Source organism: Lipotes vexillifer, unplaced genomic scaffold, assembly GCF_000442215.2.
Source record: "Lipotes vexillifer unplaced genomic scaffold, Lipotes_vexillifer_v1.1 scaffold600, whole genome shotgun sequence".
Classification (NCBI taxonomy): Eukaryota; Metazoa; Chordata; class Mammalia; order Artiodactyla; family Lipotidae; genus Lipotes; species Lipotes vexillifer.
Window position 1 is genome coordinate 1,028,737 of NW_006781985.1, and position 14,896 is coordinate 1,043,632.

General features: G+C 42.1%; 1 protein-coding gene across 1 annotated transcript in view; it reads right to left on the reverse strand.

The window, feature by feature from the left end:
* Nucleotides 1-569: 569 nt before the first annotated feature.
* The window catches only part of SV2B (synaptic vesicle glycoprotein 2B), an 89,129-nt gene continuing 74,802 nt past the window's right edge, over nucleotides 570-14,896 (reverse strand). Inside the window, exons 9-12 of the mRNA XM_007454894.1 lie at nucleotides 14,624-14,757; nucleotides 11,091-11,291; nucleotides 6,895-7,054; nucleotides 570-3,606 (exon numbers count right to left, since the gene is read on the reverse strand). Coding sequence (XP_007454956.1) covers nucleotides 3,423-3,606; nucleotides 6,895-7,054; nucleotides 11,091-11,291; nucleotides 14,624-14,757 — 679 coding nt within the window. The 3' untranslated portion in view covers nucleotides 570-3,422. The remainder of the gene's footprint in view (nucleotides 3,607-6,894; nucleotides 7,055-11,090; nucleotides 11,292-14,623; nucleotides 14,758-14,896) is intronic.

Below are 14,896 nucleotides of genomic sequence, written 5' to 3' on the forward strand. Positions count from 1 at the left end.
TTGGGAGGTCTGAGGTCTTCTGCCAGCATTCAGTAGGTGTTCTGTAGGAGTTGTTCCACGTGTAGATGTATTTCTGGTGTATCTGTGGGGAGGAAGGTGATCTCCGTTGTCTTACTCTTCCGCCATCTTCCTCCCATCAGGATTTGTTGAATAAACAAATGAATGGCTGACTGAATGGATGCATACATACTAATCCTTTCGTGTTTATACTGGACCTTCAACTTTATGTAAAACAATCATGTGAGCTTTCAATGAATGGTCACAGGTAAGTGTTGGTCACATTTTCCCTTTCCTCAAAGACTATGGGAGACCTTGTAGTAACATATCAGTGACTGAGAGATTAGTCCAGAACTAGACGGACAGCATCATCGTAGGACTTGTAACCCACTCTAAGAACTACATGTCACCTTGGTCACATTATTTATCCTCTCAAGGTTCCTCTATGCAAAATAAGGAAGTTGAAGGAAATGATTGTCAGCATTCCTCCCAGCTGATCCAATGAATCTAAGAATCCAGAATAGACTGTAGCATCTGGAAATAATCTCTAGTCTCAGTTCTTTAAGGTTTGCTTACAATTATTTTTATTATTTTTTTTAATGAACTAATACAAGGTGCCAGGAAACCCTGGGAATGGGGTTATGTATTACATGACCTCTGGGTTGTGTGCTATAAACGTCACAAATAGGCACACCCCCTTCACTATTTATTTCCAGTAAAACAAAAGATAAAAAAATCAGCATCAAGGGATGACACAATACAGCTGAGACCATTAAAAGTAACTACTCCCAAACTGGGCATCATAAAATACATCATGAACTGCAAGCAGATTTACTCAATGAGGGAGAGGCTCATCCCTTTAATTCTCCACGGATGCCATAGGGAATTTCTCAGGGTAGAACATGAAATGAAAAAGAAGTGCCTGGCCAGGAATGCTGTACATTATCCCCCAATGACCTGCCACAGAGACTATTTTTAAAGAAGCATTTATCTCAGCAAGAGTGACAGCATTTAAGAAGTGGCCAGGTCCCAGTGCCAGACAATCCTTCGTGGGAAAAGGCTGCAAGCATGGCTGTACCTTTACAAAGGCCTGAATGATTGATGGGATGGGAATTGCCCTTGGTTGTTTAGGTTGTTGGTATAAAGGAGCCATAAAGATAATGCAGAAGTTAGAACTTAGGAATCAAATGGAGTTTTTTACCCCAAATCGTTGCAGCCATTCCAATGCTCAAAAATTAATCAGGTTTTAGATTTGCAAGATCCATCATAACTAGAAATGCAGACCCTCACTGCCTTGTAAATGAGCAGTAACGGCTCATCGAATTGTATTATCCCATTGAAGAATAATGTTATAAGGGATGTGGTAATCCCAGTTTACACAATTCTGTTTTATGAACCTAGCCAGTGTATTTCATATCACAAGCAAGTATATTACAGCTATATTACATTGGCTCTCTCATTACTGATGTAGCACTGATGTTAGGTAACTCCTGTAAAACACTGAGAGAAACACTAACACACAATGGTATATTTATATATTTGGGGGAATCAGGATGTCAAATCAGAGTTGATGTGTCTTCCTTCCCTGCACAGAAAAGAAACGGCCAGTAAAGAGGTGGGGAACATGAGAAGCAGAGAAAACCTTTTAACCATTAAAATTGATCTCAAATCCAGGGTAGAAATGTATTATAGAATATACTCTTTCCTCCTGTCTACCTTCTTCTACTCCAGAGAATAACCAAAAGATGGCCCGTAGTTATCACGGGACTTGGTGTTTCTCCAAAACAGGAAATACACTCAATGCAGCCATCATTTTCTTTAAATTTTTGAGGTTTCTGGTAGAGAAAGTGTGGCACTTTACAGAATTGAGAGCATCGCAAATCAATTCAAAGAACTAGGTCTTGGTGACTGGTGTTCACCTGGCCTCAGCAAGTTCACCTCTGGTGGCAGGGGGTTTACAGCTCACTGTCCCTTCCATGCAGGACAGTTCTGATGGGTGAAACATTGTTCTTTTTCTATGGAGTCAAGACTTCAGTCTATTAAAGACCTTTGCCAAACAGCTTGTCCTGGGTTCCTCACCCCACCCCCACCCCTACCCCCATTCATGTTTCAAACTGGATCTCAGGAAAGTGTTCTCTTGGAACACTGAAGGTAAACATATGTGACATTCACTACACTCCCTAACTCCCATGCCAATGACTGCTTCAAAAACCCTGAACTGAGACATATCAGGTAGATTTTTCATTGGACCTGACCATTATAACAAATACGGATTGTGTTTTACTGCTAAATTTACACTTTGAAAATCTTTGGCTACACTTTCCCATCCCTCCCTCAATCCCCCATGTGGTACACCGTGTTTTATTCTCGCCTACAAAGAGGGTGCCAGAGGTCACGGAAGACTTCCCATGTTTCTTCTGGGTGAGCAGCAACGTCAAATGCCAGGATGGAAGATGGTGAGCTTGCGTTTCACCAGTGATCTGTGTAAGAAAGGAAAGTAACTCCTCCCCCCACATGAAGAAAAGCGCCTGGATGAAAGGAACTGTACAACGTGAGTTTGCTAAGTGCATCCTCTCGACAGCAAGTTAAACGGCTATAAGAAGTTGTGCTTGCACTTCATTCTATCAGCCCCAATTTCCTGGAAACTCAAACACCAAGTCCTCAAAATATGGCTAAACGCTGGCAAATATTTGCAGATATCATTTCTGCAAATGAAACCCAAAGACAGTTATGTACAAAGTTAGTTTACAGAATACATATCCCATTAAGTTTCTTTGACGAGATCAAAATAGGAATAAATATTATTCTTAAGTTCACCACCTAATCATCATGGGAAACTTAGGACCCTTCGAGGGGGTAAAGTAGATTTCTACAGATATTGCTCACATATTTGGTTTTCTATATCAGAGTATCTTCAATGCTATTGTGCCAATTTTCAAATGGAAACTATGATAAGTAATACTTTAAATGCAAAAATATATGTATCCTGTACTTAAGTATTCATATGATGACTCAACTTCCCTGCCAAGTCAGTTTGTCAGGTCCTTGGGCTCCGAGGAACTTTATGGAGGACATTGAGTGTTTCTCAAATTCATTTTGAAATGAATGAAAAAAGTCCTTGCACCTCACTTTTGGAAATACCCCTTACTTAGTTTGGAGGGCATGATCCCTCCTCCCTCACCTTGGGCTGGGGACCCCATTAGCCAAGCACACAGTTCTGGGACTCTAAGGGAGGACAGCTCAGGACACCCTCAAATCAGTCACCTGAGTTACAAACATATAGACAGCTGAAATGGATGCTAGACTAGGGGTCACAAATTCAACTTCTCCTCCTGTGCTATCCAGGTGTCCGATGGACAGGAAGTGTAGGTGCAGTTAAGTTCCTGAATGAGGTTCTTCCAACATTTCCTTTCCCCATAGGTTGTTCACATCAGGACCTGTTCTCGAGTCTCTGGCAGTCGAAGAGCAATCAGGCCACCCCCAACGAGAGAAGTAGCAGCCAGAAGGATGGGGACCACTTTGGTGATCCCAACAAAAGAAGCAAAGATGGTGTTTCCCAAGATGGCTCCAAATTTGCATAATCCATTGAGGATGCCAAAGGCTGTTGCCCTGTAAAAGAAGAAGAAAGTAAATCATTCTGGGAGAGGAAAATTAGCCCTCCTTAGATATGTGGGACTGGGTTCTTTCTTTCCCTTGTTAAAGAAGTATGGTGAAGGTGTGGGAGGGATTTTTTTTTCCTAAATGTAAAAGTAACACATTCTTATTTTAGAAATTTGAAAGTACAGAAAAACATAAAGATGCAAGAATATATAACTTCACCACTGAAAGTAATCACCATTATTAACATTTTGGAGTATCTCCTTCCCCAACTTGAAAGAATGAAGAAGGATGAAGCAGAAAGTGTAAGTGTTCCCCATTAATAACACTTCGACCCTCTTGTGGCAGAGACTGTTAGTTCTCCCTAAATAGCATTTCTCCAAATGTAAGACTACATTTCCCAGATTCCCTTGTTTCTGAGTCTGGCCATGTGACTAACTTTAGGCCAATAGGATGTAAGTACTCCCAGCAGCTCCTGAGAAACTCCCTTAAGAGATGTCAAGAGTGGTCCTTTTGCTCTCTTCTTTTATCCTTTTTCCTCCCATCCTGCTTCCTGGAATATAAATGGTCTCATCTTGGACCATATCTGAGGTCATGAAAGAGGAAGAAGAAGATAAAAAGAGCCTTCAGTGCCTATCTTCCTAAGTGTGCAGTTATTTGGGGTCTGTGTCACCCATGGCAGAAGCTAATCTTAATTGTTATTAATCACACTTCCCAGTGATAACTACTGTTAACCATCAATCCTTTTCTGACTCCAACTATATACAGAGACAATATTCCCAGCACTAGTCCTCCTCAGATTAAGCAAAATATCTCTATTTCACACCACTAGTTTATGAAGAATATGGCTATATTTTTGTACTTTAAATTCTTTTTACATTTTCTCTATAACTATACTACACTATACCTTTACCCATTTTCACCAGCCCCAATCCCAATCCTTTTGTTTTCTGAATTTTCTTAGATATTTTCACATGTGTATTTTTCCAAATAAACTTTAGGCTAATTTTTTCAAGTTCCCAGAGTGTGGAAAAATCTCATGGAGTTTTGAATGGACTCTTTAAAAACTAAAGAATACTTGACATTTTTGTAAAATTAAACCTTCGTAGAGTTCAGTAAGATATATCTTGACATATAGCTGAGTCTTCTTTTATCTCTCTCAGTAAAGCTTTATGGTTTTCTTCACATAAGTGTTTCACCTTTCTCATCAAATTGATTCCTATATATTTTATGATTTCTTCTATTATTAGATGGATTTCAATTTTAATTTTTTGATATATTTTAAAATCTATAAATTATTAAATTAGTTTCATTATTGACCACCTTACCAAATTATTTTATTGTTTCTGGTAGTCTCTTTAATTCTCTTAGGTTTCCTGGATTTAAAATCACATACCATTGAAATAATGATAACTTTTCCTCCTCTTATTTTTTGTAAAACTTAGAAGTTCTTTGATTCACAGAAAAGGCTCCAAATTCACTATTCTGTGCTTTTCCATAGCTACCTCTATCCCAATACCTCTGTCATCAATCTTGGGAATATCATTAAGATTTGATGCAGAATTGCATTTACCTGCCTTCCACACCACTTCACATTCCTTTCTGGCCAAAGAGCCACTTACCTGCTGTCCTGAAAATCCCCCCTCCAAGAGGAGAAATAACTGCTAAGCAATGGCCTTGACCCTATGCCTTTAAACCAGGCCTCTTCCCATAGGGCATGCACAAAATAAAAGGAAACCCTGGGCATCCCTGCCCCATTCTCCACAAATGCCCTAGACCATCATGTCTCATACCCACCTTTATTTCTGACCCACCCTTTGTTTGTCTAGTTCTGCACCTTTTCACTTCATTTCCCATTGGCAGGCCTGTTCTCACCTCCCTTTGGATTGCACAATACATATGGTTTAGCCCTAGTTCTTCTCTCCTGGACAAGGTTTGCCCTTATCCTTTGCATCTTGCCATCCACCCCACCCTATCAAGCCTTAGCCTTCCCACTCCCGGCCTATGCCAGTCCCCAGGCAGAAGAAACTCAACAATCTAAAAGACATTTGGTCCATGGAACACCAAGAAGACCAAGATGTGGCCATCATCAAAAAGTCTACAAACAATAAATGCTGGAGAGGGTGTGGAGAAAAGGGAACCCTCTTGCACTGTTGGTGGGAATGTAAATTGGTACAGCCACTATGGAGAACAATATGGAGGTTCCTTAAAAAACTAAAAATAGAACTACCATACGACCCAGCAATCCCACTACTGGGCATATACCCTGAGAAAACCATAATTCAAAAAGAGTCATGTACCAAAATGTTCATTGCAGCTCTATTTACAATAGCCAGGACATGGAAGCAACCTAAGTGTCCATCATCGGATGAAAGGATAAAGAAGATGTGGCACATATATACAATGGAATAATTCTCAGCCGTAAAAAGAAATGAAATTGAGTTATTTGTAGTGAGGTGGATGGACCTAGAGTCTGTCATACAGAGTGAAGTAAGAAAGAGAAAAACAAATACCGTATGCTAACACATATATATGGAATCTAAAAAAAAAAAAAGGTTCTGATGCACCTAGGGGCAGGACAGGAATAAAGACACAGATGTAGAGAATGGACTTGAGGATACGGGGAGGGGGAAGGGTAAGCTGGGATGAAGTGAGAGCGTGGCATGGACATATATACACTACCAAGTGTAAAACAGATGGCTAGTGGGAAGCAGCCACATAGCACAGGGAGATCAGCTCAGTGCTTTGCGACCACCTAGAGGGGTGGGATAAGGAGGATGGGAGGGCGACGCAAGAGGGAGGGGATATGGGAACATATGTATATGTATAACTGATTCACTTTGTTATAAAGCAGAAACTAACACACCACTGTAAAGCAATTATACTCCAATAAAGATGTTAAAAAAAAGAAAACAAAAAACACCCTAAATGCAATGTGGTATATTGGGCTGGATCCTGAAACAGAAAAAAAAAAGGACATTAGTGGAAGAACTGGTGAAAACCAAATAAAGTCAGAGTCTAACAATGTACCAATGTCAATCTCTTAGTTTTGACAAATGTACCATAGTTATGTAAGATGCTAATATTAGGGGAAGCTAGGTGAAGTGTATGCAGAAACGTTCTGTATCTTTGGAACCTTTCTGTAAACTTAAAATTATTCCAAAATAAAATGTTTACTTAAAAAAATGGAAAAAAAAAAAAGAAGCCCAAGATGGCCGTGGTGGAGGATCTTGGGGCAGATAGACTTCTGGCCAAAGAAGTCCAAGAAAGTCCCAGAGGGAAGCCCAGAGAGGAACTGACCTCTGGTTGGTGGGATACAGCTCCACCGTGATCACATCCACAGCATTCCAGGCAGCAATGCTTGTCCCACAGAACAGGCACTGCCAGCCAATCATCGCCGACTCACTGTTGCCAAAAAATAGGAAGAAGCAGCAGACAGCCGAGATGAGCATGGAGCCACCTGCAGAGGGAGATCAGGGCAGAGAGAAACATGAAGCCCGTGGCAGACAACACCTGAAAAAACAGACTCAGCTCTACACAGAGAAAGATGTGGACCCCGTACATGGTACCCCAGCCATGGGATTAGAGACTTCTATGTGGGTCATATCACTAGAATTAGCCTCCAGGAAGGATTTCGAAAACCTCACCCTGTGGTGCTGTCCAGCCCAGAATAACTGAGAACAAGGCAGAGGGTGTGGGTATTAGTAGAGAATTTATTATGCTCCAGACATTGTTCTAAGGAGCCCGAGATACATCAGTATCAAAAGACTCTACTCTCATGGAGCTCACGTTCCACTGAGAACACGGCTGCAAACAGGCAACAGAAGAACACCTGATCAAGGGCCATGCTGCTTATTTTCATGTATGCCCATCTCTACCCCAGATATCTGAGCTGCCCTTCTCAGCTCTGCTCTGTGCCCCAGGAAGCTAACCCCCATGGACTGCATACCTGGGGGTTCCCTGTCAGTTGTGAGGAGAAAGGGCTTGGAATACTTCTTCCTAATTCCCATCCTGCTTTATAAGCCCTTTATTGGCAAAGGCTGCTTCCCCCCAGGACGACAGTTCCTCCCGGACACCGCCTGCTCCTTGGTTCCAGCTCTCCCTGGGCTCGGTTACTGCCGTTTTCTCCCTTGGTCCCTGCAGCCCTGGAGGTAGAGCCTGCTGCCCACTTTTGCTAGTATCCGGGTGTCTCATCTGCCTCATTTGTTCCCATAACCCTGCCCACACCTCTAAACCCTGCCCCATCATACAGTCTCTTTCCTAGAACTCTCTGGGGTAAATTCCTTTTCCCACCAGGACCCTGGGTGATACAGCTAATGATAAGAGATCCCATTGAAAGAAGGCTATGTCAAATCCTACTGAAATCCAATACGTCCAGCCCAGAAGAGCTTGGGAAGCCTGGAGTTAGTGCAGGGCACAGATCAAGAGGATCTGTCTAGAAATGCGGTGGGACTAGTTAGCAGAAAGGAAGGAAGAAAGCAGGTCCCAAACAACCAGCTAGGAAACAGGGCAAGAGTCCCACCCAGGCATCAGAACCCTGGAGGAGGGAGGTCTTCAGTTTGCCAAGAAACCAGAAGGCTGGTCTGGCCTCACCCACAAGTGCCTCCCTGGGGGGCCTCCACCGGGAATCTCACCCTCAGACCCGGAGCTGCCGAGACTGGTGCCAAACCCTGCTGAAGAGCTGGGGAATGGTAACTGTCTGCTTTACTTCTATTGGTTTTGAGAAGGGCTAGGGCTGTGACTGGGTAGCCTGGTAGCTTCTTTCCAACAGCAAGGAGAGAGCTAGAATGGGAGGAGACTGGCATCTATTGGAACACAAGTGCCCTGAGAACTGTATCATCGACATGCATGCATCCCTCAAAGTGGCCAGTCATGGGGCTTGGCGTACAATGTTTGTTGAATACAAAATATTATCATCAAATAAATTCAGTGATAGGGAATTGACCCCTCAACTATGTTAGGTCTTCCCACTATAGGTCCCTCTGGTGCCCAGTTCTTCCACTCTCATCATTAGTTCTTATTCCCCTTGTGATGGAGAGGCCTGAGGTCAAATCCCAACTCCCCCTGTGTGACCTTGAGTGAGTCACTTAACCTCCCTGGGCTGTCTCACTTTCCCCATCACAGGGCTATGGTGAGGGTTAAATATGCTAATATTTACAAAACGCTTGGAAAAAAACCTGACCTATAATAAGCACTTCCTAAGTGTTAGTTAAATGAAATTTCTAGTTTACATCTGTCTCTCCCAATAGATCATTTTTTCCTTAAGCACAAGGTTGCTGTCTGTGTAAATTATTGCTGTATTCCCATTGCCAACCATACAGCCTGGCGGAGAATTATGCTGCATAAATTAATGTTTATTGAATGAATAAATGAAGAGTAACAGGCTCATCAGCAAAACTTTCTTCTCTGCTGTTAACAAGGCACTTCTGCCCAGGAAAGGGCACAGCAGAAGAGAAAGCAGGATAAATGATTCTCCAGCAGACTCGATAGGGGATTTGTCTAAGGGTCATGGGAGAGGCAGTTTCAAAACAGGTCACCCACATCCCATCGTGACATTTACTGAGCACCTAGTATTTACTGGGCCCTGAGCATATCGCAGTTGATGCACTGTATGCCAGACCTTTTACTAAAGATACAAAGGGGGCACTGTCCGAGCTTTTAACAATCTGGCTCAGAAACAAAATACAGGCATTAATAAAAAAAAAAGCAAGGTATAAAGAATAATAAATATTAGTTCCAGATATCCAGTTTGGGGGGTATGGCTCTATTTAGCATTAGAGAAATCAATTTTTATCTGGGATACATTCATGATGACAAGAACGGCTTCAATGACAAAGAAGAGGCTGTCCACTCTCTCCCTGCCCTGCCTGCTCCCTGCGCCCCGCCCTCCCTCTGTCCCTGGTCGAGGGGGACCGTCCATTATTCTTCACAGATGCAGCCACCCCACCCTTCATCGACCCTCATCTCCCAAGAATTTCCTCAGCTACTCCAGGACCTGACCACAGAATTCACTGTTCAACCCTGGGACTTAAAAGACCAGAGACAGAAATTTACTTTCTGGTGTGAAGACTGCTCTTTTCTCCTCCAAAATTGTGTTTTTTCCCATAAAAATAGGCTTGTCAGAGCTGCTCCAAGTGATCTAGTTCAAGTGCCAAGTAAAAATGTTTGGGTTGGGTCACCTGCTTTTCTTCTCTACGTTGATTAGACAGGTTGGAGAGACTGCTCCAAACACACTATTTGTCTAGCTCATTACATATTAATATTTCCAAAATAATAATAAAAAACAAAAGGCCAGTGACAGAATGGCAGAAGTGTCACACATCTACTCTCACACTCTGTCTCACTGGAGCAAACAGGAGGTATTATTTTAACCATCATGCTTCCAACTCATCTAGGAAAGAGGTCATCTTCGCTGGCTCAGGTCAGTTCCACAGCATTACTAAGTGGCAACTCAGTAGCAGGCACCGTGCTGGGCACGAGTGTCACAGAAGTTAATAAGCCACCATCTTCCATCATCAGGTTTCAGGTCTAACCAGGGCATTGCCGCTAACAGGGGACACAGCTCAATCTGCCATGCCTGAGAGATGACCATCCTCACCACAAGATTAAAAAGCAGAAATCACAGGCATGTCTTGGGCTCACCATTCTAAATATTCATGCTACTACTTATTGACAAAATGATTATGTGATTTATCTTGTTTCCTTTGAGCTTTGCTGCTAGGATCTTGGAACTGATTTTTACTGATCAGCTATATCCCTGGGGCAGAACTCATGGCATGTTTATTAGCATACTGTCTGCTTCCTCTTTCTTGGCCTTGACTCATATTCTAATGGGTGTACATTTTCCCTGGCCCTGGGTGTATATATTTTGTTTCTTGTTCACTATGCCTGGCATGTGTTTCAGTAACAAACTGCTGAATGAAGCAAGGCAGACGTGAGAACCTGCAATGCACCAAGCACTATGACATGCTTTCGGTACATTATGCTCAATCTTCACAAACCCCTACCAGCTCATTATAGGTCTCCTTATCTATAAGATAAGTCCCAGAGACGTAAAGGAACGTGTCCAAAGTCAAACAGCCTTTAGGTGACAGGATTCCAACATGAGCCTATCCAACTCCAAAGCCCAAAATGTTATCACTATTAAATAATAATAAGTAATAGGATTTATTTTAAATCATCAAATGAAACCAATGCTCATTTAAGAGCATTTTACAGAGTGGGTACAGTGGATGTATTTAATATCCTATTGAAGTGCTAATAAAATAAGTAACTGTCACAGAATTGCTGAGTCAGGAAATGAAGATGTGTCCCTGGCGTGGACCAGACCTCCACGGGGCCCTGGGGTTTTGCAGATGTGCCACACCAGCAGATTCCATCTTACCTGTGTGGTTTCCTGTGTGAGATTTCTTTAAGAAAAATTCCACTGCTTTCATACACTTTAAGCCACTGCCTTAGCCCACTAGAGCACGAATGTGGCGTCCCTAACAACTCACCGATCATCTTGAGCCTTCCGACTCTATCCATGAGAAGGGCAGATATGATGTTCCCAGGCAAGACAGACAGACTGCCAAGGAAGCTGACGAGGTAAATCAAGAAGTCGTTATCTTGCTCTAAGTCCATGTGGCAGCCCTCCTTCTGCTCCAGAAAGGTGACATTGATAAAATGACAGTTGATGAACTTATGCTGGTAGAGGTCTGCGGAGAGAAGGAAACGTTTGGTTCACATGAAATGGAGGGAGGCTGGGGAGATTTGGAGCAGAAACAGGGATAAAGTTATGCCCCTTCCTTGGGCAGGTGGCACCGCCCCCTGGCAATCAGACAGTCTCAAAATCCAGGTGACACATGGCCAGGTATGGATGAAGTGGGAAACCTTTAAAAATGTAACGACCTGTTCAAGTTCCTATAAGCAAGAGGAAATGAACATTCACTGAGGGACATGTTTAAGTACAGCATCTTTCAAGCCAGATAATAGTTCTGTTTGTATCAACAAGATGACATTGAGGGCCACCGTACCTGGGCTACTCCTCTGAGGCTACCCAGTGTATACGAGGGAAATGACCAGAGAATCGGATCCAGATTGAGCCAATCACTCCAAAGCCCATGCAGAAACTTGAACATGCTTCAGAATAAAAACCATTTGCTCCTTGGTTGTGGAGGAGGGACAGAGATGACTAAGTAGAGTACAGTGGATTTTTAGGGCAGTGAAAACACTCTGTATGATATTATGATGATGGCTCTTACCCATGTGTCCAAGCCCATAGAATGTACAACAGCAAGAATAAATCTTAGGGTTTCCCTGGTGGCACAGTGGTTAAGAATCTGCCTGCCAAGGCAGGGGACATGGGTTCGAGCCCTGGTCCGGGAAGATCCCACATGTCACGGAGCAACTAAGCGCATGTGCCACACCTACTGAGCTTGTGCTCTAGAGCCTGTGAGCCACAACTACTGAGCCCATGTGCCACAATTACTGAAGCCCACGTGCCTAGAGCCTGTGCTCCACAACAAAGAGAAGCCACCACAATGAGAAGCTTGCGCACCTCAACGAAGACTAGCCTCCACTCGCAGCAACTAGAGAAAGCTAGTTTGGGTGATGATGATGCATAGGTTCATTAATTACAACAAATGTACTGCTCTGGTGGGGGATGATGATAATGGGGGAGGCTATGGCATGGGAGCAGGCGGCATATGGAAATCCCTGTATCTTTCTTCCAATTTTGTTGTGAACCTAAAACTTCTCTAAAAAATTAAAGTCTTAAAAAATAATAATAACCATTTGCTTCAGAACCAGTTCCATGTTTTTTGATACCTTCTAACATCAGCTATTCTAGCCAAAAGGTCACTATATAGGCTCTCAGGAAACCTAGGTTTGGGAACTGGCTCTGTGGCTGACCCACTTGAACCTCCCTGAGCTTCTACCTATGAAGTTAGAGGAAAACACCTAATGATCTCCACTGCTTCCCAGCTCTGACATTTCATGACTGCAAGTGTTTGCAAAAGACCTCAATAGACATTTCTCCAAAGAAGATATACAGATTGCCAACAAACACACGAAAGGATGCTCAACATCACTAACCATTAGAGAAATGCAAATCAAAACCACAATGAGGTATCACCTCACACCAGTCAGAATGGCCATCATCAAAAAATCTATAAACAATAAACGCTGGAGAGGGTGTGGAGAAAAGGGAACCCTTTTGCACTGTTGGTGGGAATGTAAATTGATTACAGCCACTATGGATAACAGTATGGAGGTTCCTTAAAAAACTAAAAATTGAATTACCATATGGCCCAGCAATCCCACTCCTGGGCATATACCCAGAGAAAACCGTAATTCAAAAAGTGTCATGTACCACAATATTCATTGCAGCTCTATTTACAATAGCCAGGACATGGAAGCAACCTAAGTGTCCATCGACAGATGAATGGATAAAGATGTGGCACATATATACAATGGAATATTACTCGGCCATAAAAAGGAATGAAACTGGGTCATTTGTTGAGACGTGGATGGTTCTAGAGACTGTCATACAGAGTGAAGTAAGCTATAAAGAGAAAAACAAATATCGTATGTTAACGCACATATGTGGAATCTTAAAAAATGGTACAGATGAACTTATCTGTAGGGCAGGAATACAAATGTAGATGTAGAGGACAGACATGTGGACACAGGGGGGAAGGGGAGGGTGGGACAGATTGGGAGATTGCGTTTGACATAAATACACTACCATGTGTAAAATAGATAGCTAGCGGGAACCTGCTGTATAGCACAGGGAGCTCAGCTCAGTGCTCTGTGATGACCTAGATGGGGAGGAAGTTGGGGAGGGAGGTCCAGGAGGGAGGGGATATAGGTATACATACAGCTGATTCACTTCATTGTACAGTAGAAACTAACACAACATTGTAAAGCAATTTTACTCAAATAAAATAAAATAAAATAAAAAGAGTGTTCAAGCAAAGAGGCATCAATGAAACTTGAAAGAAGAAAATGAAAGATATGCCAAAGAGTAAATGTATAGAACTCACTAATATTTTTTTAAGTTCAGGCTAAACATAAATTAGGAAGATAAATCCCATAATTGACTATTTAAAGACCAAGGGATATTTAGAGACCAGATTTTGAACCTTTTGAGGCTGATATCATGGAGGAAAAAGATGTTCTTGCATAAACTGTGCCTTGGTGCCAATGCCAGGGAGAAAGCATTGATCTGGACATAATGCAAGTATCTCAGTGGAAAGCTCACAGACTTCAGAGCTAAACAAATTAAGAGATGAATCAAAGTTCCTCCAACTTGCTAGCTGTGGCCTTGGACAAGTTGCTTAAGTCCCTGTTTCCTTAGTTGTAAGCTGGGAATGATAGTACATTTCTTACTTGAGGCAATATTGGTGAAGCCCCTGGTAAAACTCAATTAGTTTCCTTATAACCCAACTCCACTTGGTATTAATTTATAATGAGAGCAGTAAAAATAATGAGGAGTGAGAGAGTGGTGGAATTTTGTGATTTTTTTTAATCATGGAAATCTGAAATGGTGTAATTTTAAAATATTCTTATCTCACTTCACGCACGAAGCTTGAAAAGATGCAGTTTTCCCTTTTCATTTATTATTGTGAGAACATATGTCTTGAATTTTGTTTCAAATTATGCTAGGTCTTCAAGAATGCACTCCAGGTATAAAATGCAGCCCTCCTGGAATGCTGTTATTTTCTTTTTTTTTTTTTTAAATATGGGTCATACTTTGTTCCTACCAAAGATCCTTAGCATATAGCATCAGTCTTGTTGAGATCAGAACACTTGTCCAGTACTTTTGTTTCCATTTTACATGTGATCAAACTGAGACACAGATAAACTACATGCCTTGGTAAAGGCTGTGCAACTTCTTTGTTGCACAAAGAAGCCCCGACGTGGGGCTGGAACCCATTTCTCCACATGAAGACTCAGCATGCATATCTGTGAATACTTTACTACTCCTAAAGCTTATGACTGAGCAGTTTGATTCTAGACAACAAGCCCGCCCTGTTCGTGCCCTTACCTGTGTTATAAAAGATGGTCGATTCAATGGTGCAGTTTTTGAAATAGGTATCAGTCGATGTAACATCTTCAAAATAGCACTCGTCAAATAAAGTGTCCTCAAAGAGTACATGTTTAAAGTACATCTTTGTGAACCTGTGGGAAAAAATTAGCCCCTGAATGATTCATCCAGGAAAAAAAGAAAAAAAAAGGAGACTTGAGACTCAGATGGAAAACACAGAAAGGCAGAAAAAAGGAGAACTGCAAACCCAAAGGTGCTGGAACGTTATTTTCA